Source organism: Diplotaxodon limnothrissa, linkage group LG17, assembly GCF_057381915.1.
Source record: "Diplotaxodon limnothrissa isolate DT_005_m linkage group LG17, D_limnothrissa_male_GT1.1, whole genome shotgun sequence".
Lineage (NCBI taxonomy): Eukaryota > Metazoa > Chordata > Actinopteri > Cichliformes > Cichlidae > Diplotaxodon > Diplotaxodon limnothrissa.
Genome location: NC_140612.1, coordinates 6,321,427 through 6,336,744, shown reverse-complemented (window position 1 = coordinate 6,336,744; position 15,318 = coordinate 6,321,427). Strand labels below are relative to the sequence as shown.

The following is a 15,318-nucleotide window of genomic DNA, read 5'->3' as shown; positions in this document are numbered from 1 at the left end:
TTGATGGATGATCTAAGTAAAACATGTTCTAATCATTACACCGTTTCAGTTCTTACTTAATACAACATGATATTGATTTTTGGATGCTTTAGGGCGGAGCTACCCTGTGATTGAAAATTTGCCAAATTATGACCTTGCAGTGCTCTCGCTTACTCGGATCGTCTCCTTAATTGGATGTGTGCTTTTAAAAAGATATCAAGATGGCAACAGTCAAAATGCTCACAAAGCATTTGATGATGTCCCCTTGGCTACGTCCATCATTTATATACAGTCTTAACATTTCAAAATGTGTAATTTGACAGACTCACAAACCAGGCAGCATTACCTGGCCCTCGTTGTCAGTATTACATAATTGTCGCCTGATCAAATGTTTGGTGGAAGTTTCTAGAGATATTGGTGTAATTCTTGAATTTCTATATTTATGTGTACGTTGCTGCACAAATTAATATTTGAACTCCAACTGTGATGCAAGTTGTTGATATTTTCCGTGAAACCGATCTGTAACTTATCTCTAGAAATGCTTGTTATGGTCCTAACTCCTTCTACCCTTCAGTCTCTCTGTCTCTTGGGGGGAGGGAGTATTTATTCCTGATTAGTGTTGTCTGCTTTTAACCTCAACACACAATATCAAGGGAGCTTTTTGAATAAACAGCCTCAGTCCCTTGAGCGCTTTACCTTTGGAAAATGCCTGTAATGCAACCTGTACCCACCTGCCTGTTTTCTTTCTAAAACACCTCCTTAAATCTCCTAGACTCGGCCAGGATTAAATACAGTACGACTACACTAACATCATTATCTCTTATAAGTCTGTGTACAGAAATAATCACAGTGCCGAGGTTCTTAGGGGACACGATTCCAGTCCCAGTACTGTCTTCTCTGAAGTCCCTTTAATAGAGAGAAAGTGTAATTACTAGAGAGGACAATCCTCGCAGGTTTCCACCATCACTTTAGCTCTTCAGTAGCTCACAAAAGTCAGCTTTAGAGCCTCATGTAAAGTTTGTATAATCAGTATTTTTTAGAATTTGTGTAGCACAGTATTTTTCATTAAATCTACAATGTGATACATGTTTGGAATAAAGATGAAGCAAAGTAGCTGTAATTGCCTTCAAACACCTCTAAAAACGAAAACCTGATTTTTATTTGCAGTTCCTGTTGGTGGCAGTGTGAATAATACGTTTTATATTCACCTGTCTCTCTTTAGGTAAACAGTGGACAGAGTTCTTTGTTGGGCGATCCTCCTAAAGAAGTCAGGCTGCCTTCTAATCCTTACCTAAACCTGGCAAGTGTAATGCCAGGAGTAGTTCTGCAAGGTGAGCACACGATCGCACAACAACCATAAAGTTTTTGCACCAGAGTTCACGTCCTGGCTTTTGCAGCACTTAAAAGCATTTTGTGCTCATTTATTAGTCAAGCTTTTTTATTCAAGAAGAGCAATTCAGGTCAGCCGGTGATCAATTCTACCACCTCTGTTAATCAGATCAGTTTTAAACACTAAAATGAATAAAATCAGTTGGAAACCTCATATCAGACACGTACGAAGTGTCCAAGAGCATCTCAATCATGAACAACATGAAACAGGTTCTAGATTATAATTGTCTCTATTTACTGAATTGTCTCTAATTCTTCCAATATTTAACTTATTGTGTAGAGGTGTGGGGAAATATTATAAAAATACACTAAATTACAAAAAAGGGCAGTTTGTGTGATAACCCACATCATTATGATTATTAACACATCATTTGTCGTCCATTCTCCCTTCTACTCTTCCATAGGCTCAGTGGGCAGCAAAGCCCAGGGAGGACAACCCAGCGCTGCAGTTTACAACAGCTCAGTCGCTCCTGTGGTCTCCCAGGGCTCCGGCTCCTACTCCCACAGTGCAGCAGCTACGACCGCTGCCCCGTACACCACAGATTCCTCCACTGACTACAGCCAGTACAACCAAGCATACACACAGGTGCTGCCCTACAACACATGCACGTGTGTACACACACACACAAATATGAATGCTGAATTTTGGGGTCTGTACATTCAGTTAGTGTGAACAGGCATTACTGGGCCTCAAATATGCTATTGATGCATGTGTTGCTGAGTAGATGGATGGATACACAAAGCGCGGCTGGATGGGTGCAGCAGAGACAGGATGAGCTGTAACTAGGGGAGGCAGGGTGGTGGAAGAGATGGGAATGGGTATGGATATTTGGACAGACAGAATGAGAGTGGATTTGGCAGTGAGCACTGCGTGTCTCCATCTGTCCCTGCTCTCCTTCTCACGCCTAACACTCCACTCAGAACAAGTCCCAAAGCCCTTCTACTGCTTGTTTGTCATCTTTCTTTCTTTCTTTTTTGCGCTTCTTCCTCCTCCAGCAGTAGGTGACATATCTGATGCTCGCAGCAAGTACCAAACCCCATTTGAAATGTTAATTACACTCTACTCATCCAAACAAATGAGTCATGATTAGATAACCAATAAAACGGTCGGTTTAATTTGTCTGGAAAGACAAAGACAGAGGAACAAAACGCTGGAGAGCAGGAACAATACTTAATGAGACTCATAAAATTGAAAGGTGGCAAAGAAAAAAGAAAAAAAACAATCACGCAAAGACAAGAAAGCACTGTTCATGCTTGGTAATGTGTGTGTGTCGTAGGAGGCCATGCAGCAGTGGTACCAGCACTATCAGGCGGCACAAGCCCACAGCTACAGCACGGCCGCGCCACAGGACAGCACGGCCGCAGACTACAGCAAGGAGCACACTCAGGTGGCAAACACACACCTGTTTGTGACCGTGTGGGATTTGTGCCACGTGTTGTTTTTTGTTTGATCCATGTATTTCCATGTAAATGTATTTCCTTCATTTCTTCATCCTCGCATCAGAGTCCGGCCCACTTCAGTTTGCTGTAAATGTGTTCTTTGTGCAAGCAACATAAAATATTTTGCAACTAACAAAAAGTAGCTGCAGTGCTAAAAAATAAAATGAAAGGAACACTTTTCAATCAGTGCAGCATCAGGTCAGTTAAACTTCTGGGATATTGATCTGGTCAGTCGCAGAGGGGGTTGTTAATCAGTTTCAGCTCCTTTAGTGTTAATGAAATTAACAACAGGTGCACTGGAGGAGCAACAATGAGACAACTAACAAAACAGGAATTGTTTTACAGCTGGAGGTCACTCACAGTCTTTCCCTCCTCATCTTTTCTGACTGTTTGACACTAGTTTTGTATTTGGCTAGGGTCAGTGTCGCTGCTGTTAGCGTGAGGTGATACCTGGACCCTGCAGAGTTTGCACGTGTAGTCCAACTCCTTCAGGATGGCATATGGGCAGAAGGTTTTCTGTGTCTCCCAGCACAGTCTTAAGAACATGAAGGAGATTCCAGAGACAAGGCCCTTAACACGGACAACCTAAGTCTACTGGCCGCTGCCATTTTTTCACTTTAAAAAAAAAATAATTTTTTTTTGTTTTGAATTCAGCCCTCTGCAGGGTCAATATTTTCATTTCCATCACATCCTTTTATTCCTAACACGTTATCCAGCATGATTTTTTTTTCCCTTTGAGATCTAATTTGTTCCTTTGAAAATTAAAGTGTTCCTTTAATTTTTTTGAGCAGTGTAAAAAAACCCACAACAAAACTACAATGGATGTGAAATCTTGTTTTCTAGACTCCAGCTGTGTCCACCTATGGAGATTACAGTTCCTACATGCAGGCAGTCACTCAATACTACTCCCAGCCAGCAACAGCCAATCAGGGCTACGCCAGCAAGGTAAACACACACACACTATAAACTCTTTGAAACATACATGGCTCCCTTGGCCAGGTGTTAGCCCTCAACTAGCTGCTTGGAAAAGAAGAGAAAACAAAATCCTGTGCACAAGCACACACACACACACACAGCCTCCGTACCCATTCACTTCAGTTATCATGCATGTATCAGCAAAGCTAACGAACCCAGCGTGTCCCAGGGATAAGCATTTTTACACAAGTTATTCATTTGTCTTCTTAAATTAGTTAGAACATACAAATAATTCATATTAGGGTAAGATAAGCTCATTTAGATTGTCCGTGACCATACGGACACACACACACACATACACACAGATACAAAGTGAAGCTCTTGAAAAATCCAAGCAGCTTCCTATCCTGCAGACAGAGTGTAAGCTATCTACACGCGCTGGCACTAACATGAAGTTCATCCGCATGTTTATTTGGAGAGGTTGACCTCTCGGCGACACCGATACCCTGTTAGAGGGAACGCATCACTCTGCACCCAGTAGCTGATGCCAGCCATCTCCACACACAATGAGCAGCCAAATCCAGGCTTATCTGCTGCTGCTGGAGGATGTGAGCATATGTGCATTACCTGTGGGGGGGACATAGATCAGTTTCACGTTGTGATGAATCGGGGACTCGCCTCCCTTTTGGGGACTAAAAGTCTCTTTGAGGTAAATCATAAATGCTTTTTGGTGGAATAATTAGGGTAAGGCTCCAGGATGAATACGTATAAGGCAAAAGTAATGTCCTCTGACGTAATGGAAACACGACTGCATGTAAGATGTTTTCTTAGAAGATGATGTCATAGATCTTATTGCACAGCTAGCTTGGACCCTGGCGTCCTGAGCTCGTGGAAATTTTGATAACTCTGCCTGAGAAATCCTTCGTATCATTTGACAAAGGCGTTACATTGAGCTGTGTGTATGTCGGCATGAGTATTTTGATTTGGGATGGTTGCCTCGGAGAGTAAGCCCCTGTGACGGGAAGCCGGTTGAATGAGCCTACCTGATGTGCCTCATAACAGACACTAGAGGGCAGAAAAGCTAACATGAATAAAACACTTTTGTCAATTATTTTCTCATGTTATGAGATTCTGTCAGCACCTAAACAGTAACACGGCAACAAAAAACGGCTTCAGAGACCATTTTCCTTGGTGTCCTGAGTATACCTTTGAATCATATCAATAAATAAGCTACTACTATTTGTTTCTGTGTTTCCTGTAGGAGGTGGAGGTGTGTAAGCCTCTGGGAGTGTCTCTGCACGCGGTCAGTAATGGCGCGGCTCCTCCCCCGGCCGTCCTACCTGCCGCCGCCGTGCTCCCAGCTTACAGCACGCTGCCCTTAATGCCGGGCTTCCTCGGGGCACCGCACCCATCTGCGGCCGCACCGAACCCTGTCACACACGCACACACCGCTGCTGCGGACTGGAACACCTATTACTATGTAAGTAAAGAACAATCCATGATCCCGTATGAGACACGAAACACATTTTTTTGTCTCCATTCTTTTAGGGTTTTTTTCTCCTTCCTTTTCATTTCTTTTTGAAATCATGACACACTCGTCTTGGGCCAAATAACAACAATTCAACATTTCATATTGCAGCTAAGTGAAATGTTGAATTGTTGTTTCCTCCACAGCTTCTGATATTAGAGCGCTGCACTCGTTGTTGACAGTGGGGATCTGGGAGGAGGGGGTTGCTGCTCATCCTGCTGAATTGAAAAGTGATATATTGTGCTAACCTTTTCTGTATGCCTTTATGTGTAGTAGGGCAATTGTTGCTAGTATAAGAAATGTGTGTAGAGATTATTGTCTGTACTGCAGGAGTATTTTTCTGTGGTTAGCTTTAAAAAAAGAGTTGCTGAGGGTGCGACTGCTTTACAATAAAAGCAGAGAAATTGCTGGGATGCTATGCTCCCTGCATAGATGTTTCAAATTAAAAGCTGCTATACTGGGTCAAATGTTAGGATCGGTTCCTTTCCTTGTAGGCCTTTTAATGTGAAAGAAGAACAGGAAATAGGCACTTTAGACTGAAACAAACACAAAAACAGTGACTAAAAACAATAAAGCTGAGCTCCAGGCAGCAGTGTGACGTGTACAGATTGATGTCAGTGCTGCCAGTGATTTGAATACCAGTTCTCATTTGAAGGTCTGTGCTGGTCTGCATTAGCTGCAAGTAGCTCCACACGTTTCTGCTTTCAAACAGTGCAGTGTTATAAAGGCTGCTTGCTAAAAATTTATTTCCTCTTTTTTCTCTCAACCAAGTCAACCAGTAGACTACCATTCAGTGCAGCTTTTATTTATGTTTTTCCCTGCATAGTTGAAGGCCGTTAAAGCCACTCAAGGAGACACGGAGGTGGAAGAGATTCACAGAGCGAGAGAGAGTGCACAGTGACGTAAACAGACCGGGGCCAGACGTCTGAGCTAAGCGTCATCTCCTCAAAGATTTGCATTTGTTTGTGCTACTACACACAAATGCATGCAAATTCAGGATTTTTGCTTATTCGTCAAAATTGCACAAACCTGTACGCTTCTTTGTCACCGACCTTCTATGTTAGTTGATCATTTCAGTAATTTAGGGTTAATCTCCTGCAGATCGTTAGCAAGGCTGCACTTGTTTTAGTAAGACGCAGAAAACAATGTTTAGTGACCACAGAAACTTATAGTAGTGGACAACCGAAGTCCCGAGATGAATTAAATTAATAAAACAATATTTTTTGGTAAAATGGTCTGAAACAAAGAGTAATATTCCCGGGATAAACAATAAACCCTTTCATGATCATAAAAAAAGATTTCCTTAGTATTTGAAAATGAAATATATGGTTTTTATCGGTGACTTTCCAACTATAAGTGTTTTCATACACGTCCAGGTCAAACGTCCATAATCCCTCCTCACCTCTGCCTCCCGTTCTCTTCTTGTTTCTAACCCATCAGAACCAGACGAGGGGCCATAAGAGGGAGTATCCTCAGCTGGCAGTGCAGGAAGTTACGGCATCCGATGCGGCCTACATCGGGCAGCACTCGCAAGGCCTGGGGGGGCAGTACGCTGACTACTTTAAGAGGAAGAGGCTCTAGTTTGAACCGAACCACCTTGAAGCCTAAAAGCTTAGGGGAGGGAGGCGCAAACAGCTGGATGTCTGCTGGATGTCACAGCTCCCTCTAGTGGCCTTTCTGTGGCTGCCATTTTGCAGTCCTACAAAAGTCAGTGTTGAGTTTGAAAGATTTAGGTTTGCAGATGGCTCGAGTGAAATGAAGCCATAGTGCTCTTTGATCTTGGCACGTATGTACACACACGCACACACACATATATATATATATATATATACACACAGTGTTATTTTTGTCCTGTTCAAGCCTTAACTCTTTAACTTAAGCTGTTGTTTCACAGTCAGTGTGTTAACTGTACTTAACTACTATTATCTTGTACAATTTTTCTAATATATCATGTAAATTGAAGTATATTGCATCTGTATGTACAAGCAGCTTTTGTATTTGCAAGCAGGGCGGCCCGCCGTCTGCCTCTGAAACTGTCTTAGGACTGGCCATGCGGCCAGCTACCCCCCCCCCCCCCCCCCCCCATCCCAGTCTCCCTTTTTTTTTTTCAAAAGACTGAACGTGTCTGATGTCGCACACTCGCCCTTTGATTTGTCAGCCAGTCTGACATCTTTTTGTTCTCGCTTCCCTCTTTTTTCTCTTTTCTTTTTATTAGACCAGGTTACTCTTTAAAACCCCCCCCCCCCCCCCCCCCCCCCCCGAGAATTAGAGTACGCGTGTGTGCGTATTTATGCGCGTGTGTGTGTGCCGCTCTGCTGTATCTGTAGGAAATGTCAGCCATTTCAATCCCAAGGTTTGGGAGCACATCAGGAAAACAAAGGGCCTAAACCAATCAAAGCCCTTAATTTAAAGCTTCCCTCAATGAATGGACTTTTCTTACAATGACTGGATGGATAATAAAAGGCTGGTGTAAATAGTGCAGTGTAATACAGAATATATAAAGCCATGTGTAACAGACAATATCACATACAATGGATGTTTCTGAGCTCCTCTGCGAGCCTGTTGTACAACATGAATGAAGGTAAAACCTTTTAGTGTCTGATTTGTTTTGTTTATACCTATACTGTTATATATTTGTAATATAATAATATTACAAGGCAATTCAAGTAATTTACTAATCAAAGCAGGTTCCGAGTGTGTTTGCTTTTGCGAATAAACTTGTACTCAAATCGCTGTTAAAAAACATGTGCTGTTGCTTCTCTCGTGAGTAGCAAATCTTAGCTGGATGAAATGATCAACTGATGGCTGGCAGTGGTGAAACAGCTTCAGGATCACCTTTAAAAAACAATATAAGCGGTTTGTTTTTAGCCAAAAACAAAAGCATTTAGTCATTACTGAGAGATTTAACTGGCAGTGACATTTGAAAGTCATTTTGGATACATTTGCATGGTGTGCATATTGCATAAGTCGCTGTTATAATAAAACAGTAAGATTGTATGCTGTATAAGATGGTCTGTACGGTTTTCAGCTCTTTTCTTTTTCTTTTTTTTGCACACGAGATGCTACTAACATGCTGCTTTGCATGTGAGTTTCTGCACTTTAATTTCATGCTTGTAGGGAGGGTCTTTTTTATGTGTGTGTTTTGGGGTAAATTATCAAAGTGGACCTATTCTGCTCATTACCACCATTGACAATCTTGGACTCTGCTAGAGTAGCTTTGCATGATTTACAGGCTTACACTGGGCTTCATCCCCTGACTGAAACAAGACCACGCCCCCTCTTTTGATCGACTTTATTCTGATTGGTCCTCAAAAACAAAATACCTCATTATTTGAAAATGTCTTCATATTTCATATGAGCACACACTATTGTCACAGCATAGATGCTGTATGTGATGAAGAAAACCATAATAGGTCCACTTTAATGTGCATTTTTCTGCCGGTGAGATATTTGTGGCACAGGCAGTATCCAGGCAATTTGTGCAGTGTTCATTACAGAGGAGAGGTTTTACTTTTTATTCATAATTTTACGATTCATTGGAATTTAGGTTTGTGCATGCGGCCCTCTGTGTCTAACAAACTGGCAATAACTAAGGTTCCCACTTCTCCTGCTGGAAGGTTGAATGTAGAACTTGTGCAGAAGTTTGCAGTGTAAACAAAATCGATTATTTTTTTTAATATTCCTGTGCAGAAAAATACATATGTTGTTATTGCAGCCACACCGAAAAACACACGCTCCCAACTAGTGTGAACACCAGTGACTGGTGATATATAATGTTCACACACTCGTTTAGTCCAAGTAATCTGGTGTGAGTTTGCTGCCGCCTGTGTGACGGGTGTGCTGAATGTCAGGATTGTTCTTACAGTGGGGAAAAAAAACCAACGGTAAATTAAGGGCAATAAACACGCAAGCTCACCTTCCTGTTTTCCGTTCCGTCTTTGTCTGCTTTCTGTGGTTTGCAATAAATGGACTCTCACGTGCTCCGTGATGTCGCAGGTCTTCAGATTACAGTGAAGTCAGTGAAAACTGTCGCACAACTTCCCCATCTCACAGCTCCGCCCCATTTTATCAGACCGCCTCTTTTCTTATCATTATTTTTATTTTATTAGCCATTTAAAGGCTATGAAACTTTAAGATGGGCCAAAACATTCCCCTAAACCTCTCTTTGAAGTTCATTTTGAGAACATGGGTGCAACCCTGAATACAGCAGCAGCTTTATATACCTGCACAAACTGAAAAGTCACCAGGCAGAAATCTTGTAACTAAAGCTGGGACTCAAAACACCTCTCATGGAGCCTAATCATCATCCAAATGATTAAAGTGCCCTTATTCTGCTCATACCTCCACGTTGTTGATCTTGGACTCTAGAGTAGCTTTGCATGATTCTCAGCCTACACTAGGCTTCATCCACGGACTTAAAAACTCTACCCTCCCTTCTGATTGGCCGGTTCTGGGAAACAAAAGGTGTACACGTGGAGAGCTGCGTGGCACAGAGGTGGAGGAGTAGAGCAGTTGAAACCATGTGAGCATTCTCACACCATCTGTCCCAGTACCTCCCCGTTACATACCTGTACATTTAAAAGCACATTAGATAAATTCATTATCTGCTGAGCTGTTCTCGTAGACGGCTCGTTTGTTAGAAATTAAGGAGAGTGAACCTCATTTGGCCCATGAAGTCTGTGTCAGCAGTCAAATCAGCTTTCACGAGACCCTTTCAAGCACTTCTTTTAATAGATTACTTTCCGACCTGCTGTACTGTGCTGCGCTCGGGTCTCCTGCGAATCAGCTCAAAGTGCTTCAGTAGATTTTATGGCGATGTGGTCGTCTGGACTAGTTGGCTGTGCGGCCTGTCTCGGGGCCACAGTTTGATTTGCTTCCCAGCACCGAGTGCTTTAAAATAAAATAAAATAAAGGCAGCCAGCTGGACTCCAGCTCTGCTCTTATTCTTTTTTTGTTAGGTGACAGCTCTCACCTTCACCTCTTTTAAGTTAGAAGCGCCTGTCTATGTGTGTGTTATGAGCAGGGCCTTTTGTAGATGAACAGCTGAGGCAGCAGACTTTAAAATGCACTGTTTGCTTTTCTGCTTTCCTGTCTGTCTGTCCAGTCTGGATCCTCTTACTAAAGTCAGTGACGCCTGAATTATTTTAGTGGTTTTTCATCAGTTGTGTCATCTTTTTTATCTGCGTAGTGTCGTTACTATGTACAATATTGCAGAACGTCTGAAAACTGTGGACTAAATCCATTCAATTTCATAAAGCTTGGATCTTTTAGACCTCGTTTTCTATCACAGAAGTACCTATAAACGAAGTACATGTTTATTTATTTATAAAACTTCCCAGAAAATGTTTTCAAATTCAGGAGGGAATTGTCTGAATAGTTTGGAACTCAGCCCCCAATAATCTAAGTGAAGAAATGAGATTCAGAGCAGTACCATTATTTGAATGTGCTGGTTAATTAAGACTTGGCAGTAATTCTATTCTTCTTCTCATATTTCAGGGTTAGCCATGTTAGCCGGTGTAACATTAAACAGGTGGCATTGTTGAGCTAACACACCCCGCTAGGGCTGCTCGATTATGGCAAAAATGATAATCACGATTATTTTCACTGAAATTGAGATCACGATTATTTGACGATATTTATTTAACCCTTTAAGACCTACCATAGAACCAAGTCCACCAGAGCTTATATTATTTTTTTACATGCTGTAGTGCCATTTGTGGGAGCATTTCAAGTTGCTATACATCAATACAACTGTTATAGCCCATATTTTAATAATATGTATGCATTAAGTCCATAGTAATTACATAAATTGCAAAAAAGTGCAATAAACTACAAAAAAAATTGAAAATCGCTTTTGTTTTGTTTACATATATTTCTACTTGGAGAAATTTAAGAGGTTTATCCCTCAAAACTTTAAATACAATAAAGTTGCAAAAAATAGTTTACAACAACAGGAAATTTATTTTGAGTGTCTTCATAGTTTTATTTTGGAGATACAGCAATTTTTATATACTGCAGGAAAAACAAAAAACAATCCTATGATGCAAATTTGCAAAGAAAACAGCATGTGCATCATTTCACTGTGGGAAGTGTTACGAACAGCTGATAGGAACGGCAAAGCGTGTTTCTGGAATATTATGTTTTTGTTCCTGCAAGCGCTTTTTATGCAATTTTTGCAAAGCTTTATGTGGAACGAAACCGTGACCGAGGACAAGCTGATGGCATAAGATGTAAGTACAACTCCTCCGGTTTCATATGCAAAACAAATTATTGCGCTAGCTTACACGGTTCAGGTTCTACAGGGATTTAACAATAGTTACGCAAAACGGAGCTTACTGCTCTGACCGGCTTTAAAGGGTTAACAATGACTTTAAAAAAATAATATAAAATAGTGTGCAACACCACTGAAGTTTTTTTTTAAACTCTCTTTTCAACCAACGGCAGTCACTCTCCAAATAACTTCTGCTTAGCTTTCCGAGCTTCCCTCGGGTCCTCTTAATCAGCGGTCTCCAACCTTTTTTTGCGCCACGGACCGGTTTATGCCCGACAATATTTTCATGGACCGGCCTTTAAGGTGTCGCGGATAAATTAGGGAGGGGCTAATAATCGGCTCAGTCATTTTTAATGATCGTTGAAAGCCCAGATCGTAATCGTGATTAAAATTCGATTAATTGAGCAGCCCTACACCCCGCTATCCTTCTCTGCCCAGATCACACAGACCTTGTCCTTCCACTATTCAAGCTGTTATTCGTCAGCCACTGGGGATAAACAGAGCAAACGTCTTCTGTAAGAAGTGTTTTTAGTTATTGATTACATTTGCATCTAATAAAAGTGTGCAGAGGCCCCTTTAGACTAAGCACAGAAGTGTGAGAAAGCACAACAATGAAGTTAAACATGCAAAAACACAAAGGTTACAAGAGAAATTGTTACAGTCCCAGGATCTTTAAAGGGCACTAATAAGGAGCAGTGCTACAAGGCCCATCAGGCTCACAAACTGTAAATAAAAGATGGGCCTTTGAAAAGTCGACCTGCATTTTTTAAAATCTTCATGGCCAGCAGGGGGCGACTCCTCTGGTTTAAGAAAACGATCCTACTTTTTGCTCTTGAGGTCTCACTGTCTTGTTTCAGGTCGTCTTCAGTGTGTGTATTTTAATAAAGTGTGATTCAATTTTTTTAGTGACAAGAAAAAACAGGATATGATTGCAGCTTCACTAAACTGTGAAAGCTATCCCACAAAACGGCATCCATTTTTGTTTGCTTAATATACAGTGTACAGTAGAGCTGGGCGATAGAACGATAACGATATCTATCGCGATATAACTTTTACTCGATAGAGAAATTAAGCTATCGCGATAGACCTCGCCGCTCTTGTCCTCTTTAAAAAAAAAAAAAAAAAAGGTCGGCCGATCCAAATTAAGTAGCGCAGAGCCGAACCAATCACAGCCGCAGCGTCACGTCGCGTGACTTGTTACGTACAGCACAAGTGCCAAGCCGCACGTGTGTTTGTTTGGGAAGCAGCCAGCGGGTAATGGAGGAAATGAGTGTACCGACTAGAAAAATCAACCGAGCGTGACCGAAGAGAAAACAGATGATGGTTCCAATGCCGGAGAGATTGTCGAACGGAAGAGCCATAGAAGTTCCGTAGGGTGAAGGTATTTCGGCTATTTCAAGTCTGACAAAAAACAGAGTAGCGTGCACTGTAAATTGTGCCGAAAGCAAGTCTGGAAATACAATAAACTGGTGCATGCGTCACACTGTGCGCCACGTTATTGTTTCGGTGAAATGAATTTCTACAATACTGTTACTGTTAATTCTACTCTCTGCAGTGTTTAAATGCTTACATATACACACAGTTACTGTCCCTCCACACATACGACTCGGTTCTGCTTCTATGCCGCAGCTTTGTTTACTTTTTCCCACCGAGGCTTCTAGATTTCTGATTGGCCAATATTTCTGCACGGTTAGGAATCTAGCGCCACCTGCTGCTTTGGCATGTTCATAGCAGCGTTTTCCTTCATTTCTGCCTTTATGTGTGGACGGGATTATTTTTTAAAACGAAAACGGAAAATCTCCGTTTTCAAAAATACCCGTGTACGTGTGGACGTGGACAGTCTCTGACTGGAAGCGCTAATTCGTCATTCGGCTTTTGTCAGACTAAAGTAACTGTTAAAACTGTTTGAAAAGCTCAGCTATACAACAAGGAGAGATTGAGAATTTCCTTTTAGTTCTCAGTTTATTTGATATTGACAAAAGTTAGTCAGTTTTGTCTGTTCTTCTGTAAAACAAACTAAGATTTATTTTTAGAATTAATACTTTGTTTCTAAGTGGAATTGACAATTTAGTCTGTTTCGTTTGTTCTATTTTGAAACTTAAACGCTTTAGCGGCTGTCTTTTGTGTAGTTTGCAATATTTGCCTTTATTTATCTGAAAAAGTCTCATGTTCCTTAAGTACATCTACCCTGTTGAACTTATTATGGGAAATAAATATTTAAAAACAAGCTGCTGATTATTTCACATTTTACTTGTGAGCAACGGCACATTTAAATCTTACAAATATAGTTATTTGGCTTATATCGTGATAGATATCGTTATCGCCTGAAATGAAAAAAACATATCGTGATATGAAAAAATCTCATATCGCCCAGCTCTAGTGTACAGTTGTTCCTCTTCCCTGTCTTCACCTGTCTGCGCAGGTCAAAGAGTCCATCCTGTGTGCTGGTGTCTGTTTTTGTAGCGCTTCACCTGTTTGTTTTGGGATGTCTAGATTTAGGCTTTTTCCCTTTTTTCCTCTCTCTCTGTTTTGTCCTTTGGGGCTGCTACAGAAACAGCTACACCATCCTCACTTCAAGCCCAGAGTTATTTTTATTTTTTTAGCTCTTCCTTCGCTTCTGCTTTGTTCGTGAACATCGCACATCTACCAATAGCAGATATGCATCGTTAAACTGTGTTTGCCACAGCTTCCAAACTTCCATTTGTCATCCCTTCAGTAAATACCTCCCTTGTTTCGAAGCTTTCTTAACGTTCCTGAATTTGCACATTATGAGTTGAGTCGGTGGGGTGAATTTAGCTGGCGCTGTGTACGCGCTTATGGGGCTGGAGCTCTCTAAAAATGGGCTTCTGGCAGCTAATGGGAGTAAGGAGAGACGGGCTGAAAGAAAGAGAGCGGTGGATAAACAACTCCAGCTGCCTTCAGCTACTCAGCCTGCAGGAATATCTTTTTCTTTTTTTTAGATTTTGTCTCCTTGCTCAGTGAAGTGTTTCTGTCTGCCAGACTCCTGCATGTTGCATGTACCTGTAGAGCTGTCACACACACACACACACACACACACATACTCATACTCCAGCACACTGGAAAATGTCTCCTCTCATTTGGTAGAGTATGAGTATTAGATGGACTCTCGAACACCATTTCCCCCCCTTCGCTCTGGCACAGTTCTTCTGTTTAGAGCTGAATCTCGATGAAGACATAATAAGACATTCATATAATTAGGCGTGTTATTTTATCGCCTGTAGAGTGAATCATCCAGCCTCCTCAACAAACCCAGACAGCAGCCTTAACTGTGGACTCAGAGACGTATCTTGGACATGACTGAATACTCAGTAGCCTTCAGCCTTCAAACAGAAAGTAGAAACCGTGACACGTCTGGCAGTTTCACACAGCTGAAGATGATACACTGCAATGAATGCAGTCTGTGTCTGTGTAAACACATACACCAGGGGGTGCTGTGGTGCTGGCTCTGTTCAATTAACTTTTATTTATACAAATAGTGCTTTATATTAAGGTAAAGACCCTACAACAATCACATGACCCCATATAAGCAAGAGCTTTGGCAACAGTGGGAAGGAAAAACTCCCCTTTAACAGGAAGACTGTGAGGAAAACAGGACAAAAGGCACATTGTTAATACTTAATGATTTGTGCTAACAGTAGGATTTTTGGGGAGAATTACAGGCTTTTGGTTTCACTGTGAACCAAACCTTTGCATTCTGGAGAGTTTTTAATTTGTGCATTCAAATGCTTGGTGCAGTGTAGTAACTCAACATTTGCCTCCCATCACAACCTACAGG

The 15,318-nt window shown here is 41.5% G+C and overlaps 1 protein-coding gene across 1 annotated transcript in view; it reads left to right on the top strand.

Annotated features, from left to right (window-relative positions):
* The window catches only part of raver2 (ribonucleoprotein, PTB-binding 2), a 98,227-nt gene extending 91,090 nt beyond the window's left edge, over positions 1-7,137 (top strand). Inside the window, exons 11-16 of the mRNA XM_085375846.1 lie at positions 1,202-1,310; positions 1,773-1,954; positions 2,646-2,756; positions 3,652-3,753; positions 4,985-5,203; positions 6,692-7,137. Of these exons, the coding sequence (XP_085231972.1) occupies positions 1,202-1,310; positions 1,773-1,954; positions 2,646-2,756; positions 3,652-3,753; positions 4,985-5,203; positions 6,692-6,832 (864 nt within the window). The 3' untranslated portion in view covers positions 6,833-7,137. The remainder of the gene's footprint in view (positions 1-1,201; positions 1,311-1,772; positions 1,955-2,645; positions 2,757-3,651; positions 3,754-4,984; positions 5,204-6,691) is intronic.
* Positions 7,138-15,318: the final 8,181 nt, after the last annotated feature.